The sequence below is a fragment of the Stigmatopora argus genome, chromosome 20, assembly GCF_051989625.1.
Source record: "Stigmatopora argus isolate UIUO_Sarg chromosome 20, RoL_Sarg_1.0, whole genome shotgun sequence".
Taxonomy (NCBI): Eukaryota; Metazoa; Chordata; class Actinopteri; order Syngnathiformes; family Syngnathidae; genus Stigmatopora; species Stigmatopora argus.
In genome coordinates, this window is record NC_135406.1 from 11,156,850 (window position 1) to 11,171,229 (window position 14,380).

Below are 14,380 nucleotides of genomic sequence, written 5' to 3' on the forward strand. Positions count from 1 at the left end.
CAGCCCGTCTATCTTTTTTTTAAATTACATTCTAATATTTCTTAATACATTCCTTTTTACTTTACTGTGCAAATAGAAGAACAAGCGGCGAAATCAGGTGAGAACTGTCTAAATCTGCTATGTGTGTGATTGTGCGCGTGCGTGCGTGTGTGTCTAGTATGTGTGATCGTTTGTCTTCAACCTACACAATGGAGCAGGGGTAGGGAACCTATGGCTCGGGAGCCATATGTGGCTCTTTCCATGGGTGCATATGGCTCTCCACGAACCTGTGAGGTAAAATTTGAAAATGAATGGTGAGAGAGCTGAGTCCCGAACATACTAATAGGAGCATCATTGTGGCGTTGACACTACCTCTACCACCACTTTAATCATAATTTTGTTTTTTATTACACTTCTGAATGCATGATATCATTGATACTGATTTATTAGCAACATCATAAAAATGTTGTCAAAAGAATTCCGAGACTTTTTATACTTAAAAGTGGTGAAAGGATAAAAAGATCACACATTTTCTTGTAATTTTACTTTTCAATTCTGAGAATGGCTCTCAAGAAATAACATTAGAAAATATGAATTGTTTATGGCTCTCTCCGTCAAAAAGGTTCCCGACCCCTGGACTACAGTAAATGGAAATTAGCCCTCAGCTACAATCTTACATATATATGTTCATTAACATGAATATAAATATGTTCATTAATATGTGCTATCCCCTATTAAATAAATCAAAGCAAAAACATGGAAACAAATATTACATATAAATGGAAACTTGACTATCTCATGTGACACGTTCAGCAGAAAAGTCATTTGAACGAGAATGAGAAGTGAGGACAGATGTGTAAAATAAGGTAAAATTTAAGTCGGATTTGTGCATATTCTAATGGCATTTATGAAAATGTGTTATTCATAGATATTTTTTTCATTCATTTTCTGAACCGCTTTATCCACTTTATCACTCGCGGGGGGTGCTGGAGCCTAGCCCTGCTGACTTTGGGCCAGGGGCGGGGGACACCCTGTATCGGTGGCCAGCCGATCGCAGGGCACAAGGAGACGGACAGCTATCCATACTCAGACCCAAAACTAGGGGCAATTTTAGAGTGTCCAATCAGCCTACAATGCATCTTTTTGGGATGTGGGAGGAAAACGGAGTACTCAGAGAAAACCCACGCAGGCCCAGGGAGAATATGCAAATTCAACACAGGTGGACTGACCTGGATTTGAACCCAGGACCCCAGAGCTGTGAGGCCGACGCGTGAACCACTCATCCGCCGGGCCGCCCATTCATAGATATTAATCATTACATTTTATTATTACTAAATCATGTATGTGTAGTAGACATGCACCTGCTTATGGCAGGTGTGATTCTGGTGTGTGCCCATAGCGAGCAATGATGATGTTGCTCACACCGGTACTCCGTGTGCTCAGGGAGGTTGTCTTTCTGCCCAAACAAGCTAAAAATTAGAGCGAACATTGGGTGTAAGTGTGGATGGTTGTCTGTCTCCTTGTGCCCTGCGATCGACTGGCCACCGCGACCCGAGAGAGGATAAAGCCGTTCAGAAAATGAGAATCTCGGCTGAAATGTTTGCACTTCGCTTTTGGTCTCTTCAATTAAAACTCTTTAAGTATACCATGAATGTCCTGGTTTCCCTGCGATTGGCTCCACCCCCCCCCCCCCCCCTTCACCCCCACACTATGTGACATTATGACAAGTCAAAGAAATGGGCTGGTAAATCGGGCTGCTGCTATTCTCCTTTTCACTCACTGCCACACCACAGGTAACTAAATTGTGGGAATCTAGACATTATTTGCAGAGGCAATCATTTATTTGTGGAAAAAAATCTTGCATCTTCATTCGCTTCAATTTTAAATTCAAGCTTCCATGGAATTGCTACACACATAATGGAAATTCCTCCTCTACATAACAATTGAGACGGACAATCATGCACACACACACCCCCATACCTAGGGGCAATTTAGAGTGTCCAATCAACCTACCGTGCATGTTTTGGGAATGTGGGAGGTAACCGGAGTACTCAGAGGAAACCCACGAAGGCCCAGGGAGAACATGCAAGCTCCACACAGATGGACATGACCTAGCTTTGAACCCAGGACCTCAGAGCTGTGAGGCTGACGCGCTAACCACTCACGCCAAAAATGTGTGCATTTAATTTAATATTCCTACACTTTTAAAATACAAAAAATCTCTGAATTCTTTAACAACATTGTTATGCCGGTGATATGCAAAAAGGAGTCCTGTAAAAAAAATCATTATGATTAAAGCGAAGCTAGAGATACCGTCAGTGACACAGTGGTGTGCAAACGTGACTATTAGTGTGTTCGGGACTCGGCTCTCTCACCAGTGGTTTCACATTTTATTTTACAGGTTAGTGACGAGCCATAAGCAATCCAACAAAAGGACCATAAACAGCCCATGAATTAATTGGCAGCGGTGGGATTTGGACCCACGCCTCCTGAGAGACTGGAACTTGTCCACACTACCTTGAATGAGGCTGAATGAGGGATTGTGTAGTTCTAAATTGTGAAATAACCTTAAAAACCCTTATATTTAAATATTAAAATGTGTTATTTGTTACTTGCAATAAAATCAAACACAATGTAACATTTAAACCAAATGTCCTTAAAATTACCTAACTTTTTCTCAAAATGTAGCTTTTCGATTTAGTGTCACGTCTAGCTAGACACGAACTGGACTTCGAGCTGCTGTCTTCACGCTGTGGCATTAAGAGACCAAATTTAACATAATCGCCCCCTCTGTCTAAAATCTGAATTAAGAACTTGGTATTTTGAGGTATTGAGACAGTAGAGGGCGATAATGCTACAGTACGTTGGCTGCCAACAACCGTAAAACCTCAAGCGGAAGAAGAAGAAGGGATTCGGGCGTTCATTTCTGCATGGCTAGGGTTTTAACTTTTTCTTTGTGCGCCTCTTGTTTCTCCTCAATTTAATTTAACTTAAATGAAACGAAACCTCGACAACATGCTCAACATTAAATAGTTTGTGGACTCGAACGTCAGTCCGTTTGTCTTCAATCCGTTTTGGGAGTCGTACTTTAGCCTAGCCTAGCTGGCAGCTAACAAAGGAACACGTCGTCTGCATCAGCACGTCGTCAAGAGAACAGAAAAAAAAGTGTGAAAAATGTCTGGGAGAACGACGCCGGTTGCGGCAAAGTTTCAGAAGGAACTTTATGGCGTGAAAGAGGATCTCTCATGTCATCAACATTCTATTGTTTGCAAAATGATGCAAGCTAAAGTTGTTCTTCACAAACTCGAAGGTACGTTCACTTTTGACGATCATAAATGCATGATAGACCGATATATACTTTACGTTACACAATTAATATTTCATAATGAAATATTTAACGGGGTGGCATTGTTGTTTCTGATCGTGACTTTATTGAATGAATCGAAGCACGACAGCGCATGGCATTATGGGTAGAACTCAGAACGTGCTACAATGATGAACCACTAGATGTCGCTAACTGCTCAATATTCATTACTATAATCTGTAACATCTTCCTTCCGTTAGATTACTGTTCTGTAACTTTATAGTAACCTTTTATTCACATTAAACATTGCTGCCCACCATGACATATTGTTCTGAACATAAACTATTCTTGTATTATGCTTATTCCTGACATTAACCCTTGTACTAACAAAATGACACATTTTTTCCTCTCTTTTTTTTTCTTCAACAATCTGACAACAAACCAAAAGTCTCTTGTGCAACTTCTTCGTGTGTGTGTGTGCTGTCATTGTCTATGTATGCGTGGGTCTGGGCTTAGTAAGGGCAGCGTGCAGCCTACACCCTAGTCCAGGGGTAGGGAACCTATGGCTCGGGAGCCATGTGTGGCTCTTTTGATGGGTGCATCTGGCTCTTTGCTAACCTGTGAACTAAAATATGGAAATCGCTGGTGACAGAACTGAGATATTACATCTAGAACTGCTTTTAATCTTCTTTTTTTGAAGTAGACTTCTGGAATGCATCCTCTCATTGATTAGGAACAGCATAAGAATCTTTGAAAAAATCTTCATTTTTTTTCCACTTGAAGTGGTGAAATTACAAAAAAATTTGGAAAGGCACTCGTTTACATGTATGTATTTGACTTTTAAATTCATAGTATGGCTCACAAGGAATAACATTGGAAAATATGAATTTGAGCCTCCTTGACATTAAGCGCTGGGCGGGGCTACTGCCTAACCCCTAGGGTGTGGGCGTGTTGCGCCAGTGGAGGATGGCCATCCATGCGTCTGCTTTGGCCCGCATACAGAGCGATTTGACTATCTTTACAGCCGCCTTGGCTTTGCCGTTTGACTTCGGATGGCGGGGCGACGGCGTGACATGGGTAAACCCCCAGCTTGAAGCAAACTTTCTGAATTGTTCACAGGCGAAGTGGGGGTCATTGTCAGTAATTACCTTGTCCAGTTGCCCATGACGCGCAAATTTGGCTCTGCCGCGAGTGATCAGCGTGTTGGCGGATAGGTCAGGCAGCTGGTCAATTTCGCTGGAATCGGAAGGTAGTGACATTCAGGTGCTGGGCTTGGTCCAGCTGCGCATACTCTGCCTGGGCTGAAAACACAGTGTGGTGCACAAGTGGAGTGTCTGTTGTTATGCGTGGCAGCGCAGCGTGGCTCAGCGTGTCACTAACATACATTTCAGGCCCAGGCTTCTACACCACATCCAAGTTGTAGCACTGCAGTTGCATTAACATTCCTTGAAGACGTTTTGGCGCACTCAGGAGGGGCTTCTTGAATATGGTGATCAGCGGTTTGTGGTCCGTTTCTGCTGTGACCATTTCCCTGCCATGTAAGTACTGGTGGAATCCGCCTTGCAGCAAGCAGCATCCAAGCCCACTCATGCTGGCATTACTCTGGATGGTGACAGGTTTTGTGACATCATAGTGTCTGAGAACAGGTGTGTTGGAGACCAGCCGCTTTATCTTATTTACTGCGTCGTCATGTTTGGCCAGCCAGTGCCATTCTGTGTCTTTATCCAAGAGTCTGCTGAGTGGTTCACACACCTCAGAGCGCTTTGGGAGGAGTTTGGCAAGATGGGTCATGTGAAATATGAATTGTATTCTTATATTTAATCTTGCTCCCTTCTGCACTCTTATGAATATAAAGTTACTAGAATAGAATTTTACTGACACCGTCAACAACTTCTCTTTGGTCCTACTGCTCATGACGTTACAAGTGGCACCCGTGTCTAGCTGGCATGCTTGCCTTTTCCTGTTCAATCGCAGGTGCACAAACCATTTCCTACCTTAATCCGGACCAACCTAAATGATATTTCTTGATTTTCCCATTTTTAACGAATATTTGGAATTTTTACATCCATTTTTTTCTTTTTGTGTTTTAGTTCAATAAGTATTTTGTAAAATGTAAAAATAACTAAAAATATTTTCTGTTTTCCACTTTAACTTTGAACATAAAAACATATTTTGTTTCCTTTTGAAATGACATGATTAAAAGACATTTCCCTTACTAAGAAAAAAAATAAACATTGTTTTAGAGTTAAGTGACGAATTTTGCGCATGCGCGAATCAAGCGTCACTTCTTTCGATGGCATTCGCTTTATAAATGCAAGAGAGTGGGACATAAGAAATAAATATTCATCAAATGGTCTGACATGGTTTTAGCAAAAATTATTGCGCAGGTTCGAATTAAATTGAAAACTAAATTGAGCATAAATCACTTGCGGCTAAAAAAGGAGGCGACGCTTAAAGCGCATGCGCAGAACAAATCGTTCATGATACGATCAAAATCATTCCACACTGGGGGAAACTCTTTAGAATTATCAATAATTACGTAAAAGTCCATCCAACAGACCCACGACACTTGGATAAAGTTTATTTCCTTATACTAAACACTTTGGCCAAACGATACATTTTCTGTATCAGTCACGTGGTTCTTTCTTAAAGCAATACACACAACAATACGGGATTTCTCTCTTGAGTTATCAGCACAGTGCTGACGCACCAGCGTCGCTCGTTCCATCACTATTTATCAGCAAAACCTGCTTTAGCTTAGCCCAGCTAGCAGCTATCAAAGAAACAAGTCGTCGAAAAGCTTGTTTATACTTTAGCTTAATTTAGCTAGCAGCTATCAAAGGAACAAGTCGTCAAATAGCTTGTTTATGCTTTAGCTTAGCTAGCAGCTATCAAAGGAACAAGTCGACGAAGAACTTGTTGTAGGTTTCCTGGCTATATTAGCTCGGCATAGCTAGCAGCTATCAAATAAACAAGTCGTCGAAGTGCTTGTTTATGCTTTAGCATAGTAGCAGCTATCTAAGAAACACGTTGAACTCGTTGGGGGTTTCCGGGCTAATTTAGCTTAGCCTAGCTAACTGCTATCAAAGCCGCCGCCATCATCAGAATTCACGTGTGGAAATGTCGGCAAGAAGACAACGGCCAAAGCCCCAGGAGGAACTTTTTGAGGTCAAACAGGAGCATTCAACTCGGGAGCAATCGACAGTTTGCAACATAACGCACGAGAAAGTTGTTCTTCATAGACTAGAAAGTGGGTTCACTTTTTATTTCCATGCATTCCCTTAAAGGTACAGACACTCCCCTACTTACAAACATTCAACTTACGAACAACGGTACATACGAACATGTCTGCAAATTGCGTTTAAGTCCAAAAATGTTCGCAAGTCCAATTTTGTATTTCGCGCCTTTTTCGGAGTAGTACTTCTTTCCGCCGCTAATACCGACGCCTGGCGCTGTGAGAGCTCAGCTCACCCAGCATCTACCTTCTTCTTCGTTGCAATGCGGAAGTGCGTGAATGTATCTCCAGTGTGCAAAGAACCTTTTTCATTTGTATCATTAAATATCTCATGCATCCAATATTGAATATGGTTGGTAAAAAGCTAAAGGCTTCTATTGAGGGAGTTGCAAGGAAGAGGCAAGCCATTTCATTTGAAACGAGTGGCAATAATAACGAAGCTTGATGCGCGTGAGAGTGGTGAGCGTTGCACATTCAGTACCATTTATAAACAGAAAGATCGAGCAGCAGGACCCAAATATTGAACGTTGCACAAAGTTTGCAAATCAATTGAATGATGCCATACAGTGCTACCGCATCATTTATGATGAAAAAAAGAAAACTGTGCAATCGTCATTAGGTCGCTTCTTTTGGCCAGTTTCTAATACATAAATCTCTCTCTCTCTACAGTACTGTACATATTCTCTCCATTGTATTAAATGTTTTTTTTTCAGTACTAACCAATGCGTGTTACTTATACAAGCCTTAAACATACAAATGCACTTATATAAACCTTCAATATACTTATATCAGCCTTAAACATAAATTATAATACAAAATATAGCACTGAATCAACTTACAAACAAATTCAACTTATGAACAATCGCTCGGAACCAATTGCGTTCGTAAGTAGGGGAGCGTCTGTATTCTATTGACATGACACTATAGTAGCGTACGTACATTTTCATGAATTTGCACTAGCACCATTCGAAGAAAGATGTTATAAATTCGATTTAATGTAACCACTCTAGGAGGGAAGAATGAGTCTCAACGCGTTAATACTTAACAACGGCATTAAACAGTAGCTTTCCTTTTATTGTATCCTTATCACAAACAATGTATTTTTCAAATTACGCAACGTGCGAGCGCCCCAGAGTCATTCCTGCTACTCGCCCTCCATTTTTGAGTGACATAACACTCATTTGCTTGCTCTAAATTGAAAATTTTAAAAATGGAGATGTAGATGCACTAAACAACAACGAGAGCAGCGTTCAAACAATGGTGTCAAAGTTGCGGCCCGATGGCCAAATCTGGCCCACTGCCGGTCTGTGGTGCGGTCTGCGGAAGTACTTCATATTTAATGCTAAAATTCAAATGCAGCTTATAAATAAATAGAATATGAACTATCATCAGAGATCATCACTACATCACTCCGCACAGACATTGACGTAGGGTCCTCAGAGGCAAGAGCGCTTCACCTCATAGAACTACCAGTACCAACAGAGGCCACCTTCGAGAGCAAGAAGGCCGAATACTTGAATCTGTGTGCCATAAATTTGTCTGGAAATGCACCATCTACCCAGTCGAGGTTTGCTGCCGAAGCTACATTGGGCTTCTCCCACTGTTTTTAATTCCAACATTCATTGATTCATTTTCTGATATGCTACATCGTGTATAGGGGGTGCTGGAGCCTATCCCAGCTGCCTTTGGGCCAGAGGAGAGGAACAGCCTGACTCGGTGGCCAGCCAATCGCAGAGCACGAGGAGAAAAAAACCCATTCACTCTCACACTTATACCTAGGGACAATTCAGAGTGTCCAATCAGACGATACAGTGGTACCTCTACATATGAGCTTAATTCGTTCCGGGACTGAGCTCGTGTGTCTATCTTATCGTAACTCGAGCGAACGTTTCCCGTTGAAATGAACTAAAAGCAAATGAATTCGTTCCAGCCCTCTGAAAAAACATCAAAAACAGGATATTGGATTGGAATTTTTTTTTATTTCTTCAAATTCGCCATCTATTAACAAAGTAACACATAACTAGTGGTTTAATAGTAATAACATGTGTTTAATAGAACTAAAATTAGATGGATTTTGCGGCGGGTACAGCGAGGGACATAGAGGGTTGGGGGGTTCTTTCCACGGCAACGCACTCGTAACCGAACAAACAAATTTAAATTAACTCGGATTAATATATACAGTCACACTCAAACATACGTTTAATGTAACTTCACACAAAACTGAATTCTAATTTGGTTTTACATTTTTATAACTTCTGGCTGGGTTAGCTGTTTGCCACGCCTCCACCCTCACGTTCGCTATCGATGGGCTGTTTGCTGTAGTATTCCCTTCAAAATATTCCGAAAATAATGCACACAAATGTCCTAACAATAGGATAACGCACGACCACTTGCCAATGAGAAGTAGTCTTGAATTAGCGATTGCTCCGTTAACGGGAGCTAACAGGCTAAGGGGGGGGGACACTGAAAAAATGCAACGCTCCGCTCAGTGCTCGCGGACACGTTACAAAGAGGTATAGTTGCGACCAGAGATATTACACGAGGAGTTGCGAGGGAGAGAGCCAGTGCCCCTGATGTTCCTATGAGCAGCCAACGAGAAGTAATATACTATACTGCTCGTATTAGCGATCGCTCCGGCATTAGCCGGAATCCGGCATCTCATTAATCCCCCAAATAATAATAGACCTGCTACTGAATAAAAGATAATGTTTTTTAATGCCTCCCCTTTGGCGAAAGCATTTTAACTAAATTAAAATCTAAAACATAAAAGAGAATGTTTACAATGAAAAGGCTCCAAAAAAGATTTGACTAATTTTAAGTGAAGAAACTTTTCTGACCAATAGTGCCATACTTTGAAAAATGCACCTATAAACAGTTTTCAACTCATGTTGCTGTTGACTAGAAAACTACAGTAGTAAGTACTGCATTGTGACGAAATGAATGTATGGCGCCCTTTTCCGTTTGGTTTCATTTCTGTGAACAAGAAATTCAGTCATTTATATTTGGAAAATGGTTAATCATTTATCTTTGTGTCTTTGCAGGTTTCAGATATGATCTTGGTGCTGATGGGCATGAGTCTGTTGACCTTGAAGGGGAAGTTGAGCTCCCCCAAATCAAAGAGGAGGAGCCAGAGTTCCCTCAACAACAAATGGGAGGCGAGCAATGTCCTATCAAAAGGGAGGAAGATCATTTCTCCTGGTCACTTGGTGAGTTCGTGAAGAGGGAAGATGTTCTGGGCGTGGCCAGTGGAGGGGCGGAACCTGCAAACACAGGAACATGGCCCCTAATTAAAGAGGAGGAGCCAGAGTTCCCTCAACAGTGCAAAAGAGAAGAGCAACCTCCAATCAAAAACGAGGAATGTGTCAAATGGTCAACTGGTGAGCCTTTCAAGAGTGAAGATGATCTGGGCGTGGCCAACATAGGGGCGGAGCTTCTGAGCGGCAGCTCAACAGAAGGATGGCGAGCAGAAAATTTAATTGCTCCTTTATCAGATGGCAACGACTTGCTTTTTGACGATGATGATGTTGAAGATGTTAAGAAAAATCCCAGTGGTGACAAACTTTGCAAATGCTTTCAGTGTGGGAAAACTTTTGGGAAAAAGTCTTCTTTGAAAACACATGAGGAGCCACACTGGGGAGAAACGCTTTTCATGTACAGTTTGTGGTAAAACATTTACACAGAAGGGACACTTAATTAGTCATGCAAGAACACACACAGGCGAAAAACCATTTTCGTGTTCAGTTTGTGGTAAAACATTTACACACAAGGGAAATGTAAAAATACACACAAGAACCCACACTTGTGAAAAACAATTTACGTGTTTGGTTTGCGGTAAAGCCTTTTCTAAAAATGAATCCTTAAAAATCCACATAAGAACCCACACTGGTGAAAAACCATTTTCGTGTTCGGTTTGCGGTAAAGCCTTTTCTCAAAATGAATCCTTAAAAATCCACATAAGAACCCACACTGGTCAAAAACCATTTTCGTGTTCAGTTTGTGGTCAAAGATTCACACGGAAGGAACACTTAATTAGTCATGCAAGAACCCACACTGGTGAAAAACCATTTTCGTGTTCAGTTTGTGGTAAAACATTTAAACGGAAGGGAAGTGTAACAATACACACAAGAACCCACACGGGTGAAAAGCCATTTTCGTGTTCAGTTTGTGGTCAAAGATTCACACGGAAGGGAGACTTAATTAGTCATGCAAGAACCCACACTGGTGAAAAACCATTTTCGTGTTCAGTTTGCGGTAAAGCCTTTTCTCGCAATGAATCCTTAAAAATCCACATAAGAACCCACACTGGTGAAAAACCATTTTCATGTTCAGTTTGTGGTAAAACATTTACAGAGAAGAGAACTTTAAAAAAACACACAATAACCCACACTGTGGAAAAACCATTTTCGTGTTCAATTTGCGGTAAAGCCTTTTATCAAAAGCACCACTTAGAAGACCACACAAGAACCCACACTGGCAAAAAACCATTTTCCTGCTCAGTTTGCGGTAAAGCCTTTTCTCAAAAGCACCACTTAGAAGACCACACAAGAACCCACACTGGCGAAAAACCATTTTCCTGCTCAGTTTGTGGTCAAGCCTATTCTCTAAAGCAACATTTAAAAAGACACTTAATAACCCACACTGGCAAAAAAACATTTTCCTGCTCAGTTTGTGGGCGAACATTTTCCCATAGGAGAAGCTTAAAAGAACACTTATTAACCCACACTGAAGAACAATGTTTTCCTGCTCAATTAAAAAGCTACACAATTGAAAAACTATATACTATAAATATATGGACAAATACTAAAATTGTTATCACGACAAAATAAAATAAATCAGTCGATAGGACAACTACGCCAAGCAGCCCCAGACTCTACTATTTCCCGTAGATAAAGTTCTGCGTAGTGACTGCTGGGATATAGAGTTCTTAATACACCCAGTTCTTCAATACACTTAGTATGACGGCGAGCACACTAATTTGGTGCTCACCGTCATTTCGGCTGTATTTACAAAAGAAATCCTGCCGCTAAATGTTGGCGTCAACAGAGCATTCAAAGCTAGACTGTGAATTATATATATACAACTACGCCAAGCAGCCCCAGACTCTACTATTTCCCGTAGAAAAAGTACTGCGCAGTGACTGCTGGGATATAGAGTTCTTCAATACACTCAGTATGACGGCGAGCACACTAATTTGGTGCTCGCCGTCATTTCGGCTGTATTTACAAAAGAAATCCTACCGCTAGATGTTGGCTTCAACGGAGCATTCAAAGGTAGACTGCAAACTATATAAATATATTTATATATATATATATATTTATATTTATATTTATATATATATATATATATATATAATATTATATATATATATATATATATATATATATATATATATATATATATATATATATATATATATATATATATATATATATATATATATAATATTATATAATAACTCAAAGCTTGCCGTCATTCCCGGAGGCTTAAGAACTACAACCGCTCGACCCGGCGTTTTGGAAGACTCATTTGGGCAATTGTTGAATTCGGACACAGAAAATGAGGACTTTGATGGATTTATGGGTGATGATGACATAAGTAAGTTGTAAAATGTCTAAATAAAGTACAACCAAACTCAGTTTTGCTTCCGTTACCTTTTTAAAAACGTGTTTTTAGCGTGTGGGTGTAGCGTGCAAGAACTATATTTCCCAGCAGTCACTGCACACCGGAACCCGGAAATAGGCTACTTCCGGTAGCCGGCGCTATTGCGTTTCGATGTTCATCCATATATAATATATATGCGTCTAAAAAACGGTGCATGCTTTGTGTGTTTAAAATACAGAAATAGCACCCGTTACTGACACTGCGGCTAAAAATACGATGCGCCGAATAGTCGTGAAAATACGGTACCCACGTCGGTCAGAAACCCTTTTTCTGCTCAGCTTCTTGCCAGAGATTTAGTTGTAAGGATAGACTTAAAAGACGCAAATGTGTTGTGATAAGCTGTGGCCAATCACAGCTTTGCTTGCTTTTTCAATTTCTGTATGAAAGATCATTGTTAGTGAAGTATAATTGTATTTTGCATTCTGAAAATCTTGTTTACACTTTTTAATGTGTAATATCGATCCACACGATTCAAATACAGTAATACCTTAAGATACGAGCTTAGTGCGGGGTCGAGCTAGTATATCAATTTACTCGTATCTCAAGTCAATTCTTCCCATAGAAATGAACAAAATACAAATTAATCCGTTTCCATCCTAAAAAAAAAACACCAAAATTTGTTTTAATTTACTACCGACTCACAATTGGAACCATCTGGTATGCTCTCATCTCAAATTTGTCTCGTATGTTGGAACACTTGTATGTCAAGGTATTACTGTATAAGAAAATTAAGTGTCGTTGAAGATTTTATTTAATTTACTATCTAAATAATATGGAAAATGTCGTCACAGTTAAAGACATGCCTAAGAATTTTGAAAAATTGCAGTTTTTGTCTATTGAATTTGCTAGCAAATCCAATAAGAATATTGAGTGTTATTCAAACATGATACATTTGAATGAAAATGATTGATATATTGAATCTAGGATCTAAGAAACATGATTAGAAATATGGTGTGAAAGATAATGAATTTGCTCAAAATAAATAAATAAGTAGTACAATGTCCTTATACTTTTGTCATATTATAAGATGAATCACAATGTTAAACCGATTTAACGTGTCATTTTTTTGGTAGTTCCAATAAAACTCTTTTTGGGGAAAATACTTTTTGGGTCTTTTTGTTGACAAAATCAGCCTTCCAAATTCAAAGGTGACAAAAAAGAGAAGCGTTATTTGCTCAGATTTAATGAACACATTAATTTGAACAATTTGACAAATTAATATATAAAAGATTGTTTTCTTTCTACAGGTGTGAAAATACGCTAACTTCTGAAATTAACGGTAAATTGAGTTTATCTTTTTGATGTTGAAGGGGATAATTGGGAGATATGTAACTAGATTTTTATTTTATGTGCAACTATTGGAAAAACATCGAGTAAGAAAGTTTTATAGGAGATGATAGACAAACTACAAAGGGAATGTAATGTTAAATGTTTGCAAAAAACTACTAGATTGGGGTATTGCTCATTTCAAACAACTGCGCGATACACATTATTCAATGAATTTGGAGTTTTTGATTAGCATGCATTTTATGTGGCTTAATTGCTGTAAAGGGTACAGGCTTAATATATTAATCCTTGCGAACAGGGGGAGATTGTGATTCAATTCTATTGAAAAATATACTGTTAGGGTTATTAGTCTTACATTATTATATATTTGCTCGCAATGAAGTACGCTTTGCTTTACTTAGCTCATTAACACAAGAAAAGTTATTATAGTCTACATCTGCTTGCAATGAAGTAAATGCTTTGCTCCTTAGTTAGACCAAACAATAGGAACGTCGAATCCTTTTGGACTGCTGGGATGTGGAGAAGAACCTTCGTCTCTACATGACCTTCATTTGTTTTGAGAGCTAAAACTTGTATTGTAACTAGGGTCCTTTACTATTGACTTCTCACTCCTATTTTCCCAACCCTCCCTTGAGAGCTGAGACGTCCATTGTAACTATGGTCCTTGAAGCTAAAACAGGGAAAAGATGCGTGTAACGTGAGAATGAACCTGAACAGAGACGAGTCGATTCGATTCTCTCTTGCAAGAATTTCACAGAGGATTGCCCCATCTCTTTATTTGTGCGGGCATTTGAGAATGCCTATTGGTGAACTTATCATACCACTACTAGGATCCAAGGGTGAAGAGATCATCCTGCCTTTAACTTCCCCAGTAGCCACTAAGTGCTACTCACTGACTATCACTCATTCCTTCA

The 14,380-nt window shown here is 39.8% G+C and overlaps 1 protein-coding gene across 1 annotated transcript; it reads left to right on the forward strand.

Annotated features, from left to right (window-relative positions):
- Positions 1–2,853: 2,853 nt before the first annotated feature.
- LOC144065612 (uncharacterized) lies at positions 2,854–11,794 on the forward strand. The gene is made up of 2 exons (XM_077588601.1): positions 2,854–3,289; positions 9,560–11,794. Exon 2 carries the CDS (start codon positions 10,136–10,138, stop codon positions 11,342–11,344), a length of 1,209 nt encoding a protein of 402 aa, XP_077444727.1. The 5' UTR covers positions 2,854–3,289; positions 9,560–10,135; the 3' UTR covers positions 11,345–11,794.
- The last annotated feature ends 2,586 nt before the right edge of the window (positions 11,795–14,380 follow it).

Bases quoted from the DNA above. Each gene is read 5' to 3' on its own strand.
- LOC144065612 (XM_077588601.1), top strand. From the start codon at position 10,136: ATGAGGAGCCACACTGGGGAGAAACGCTTTTCATGTACAGTTTGTGGT.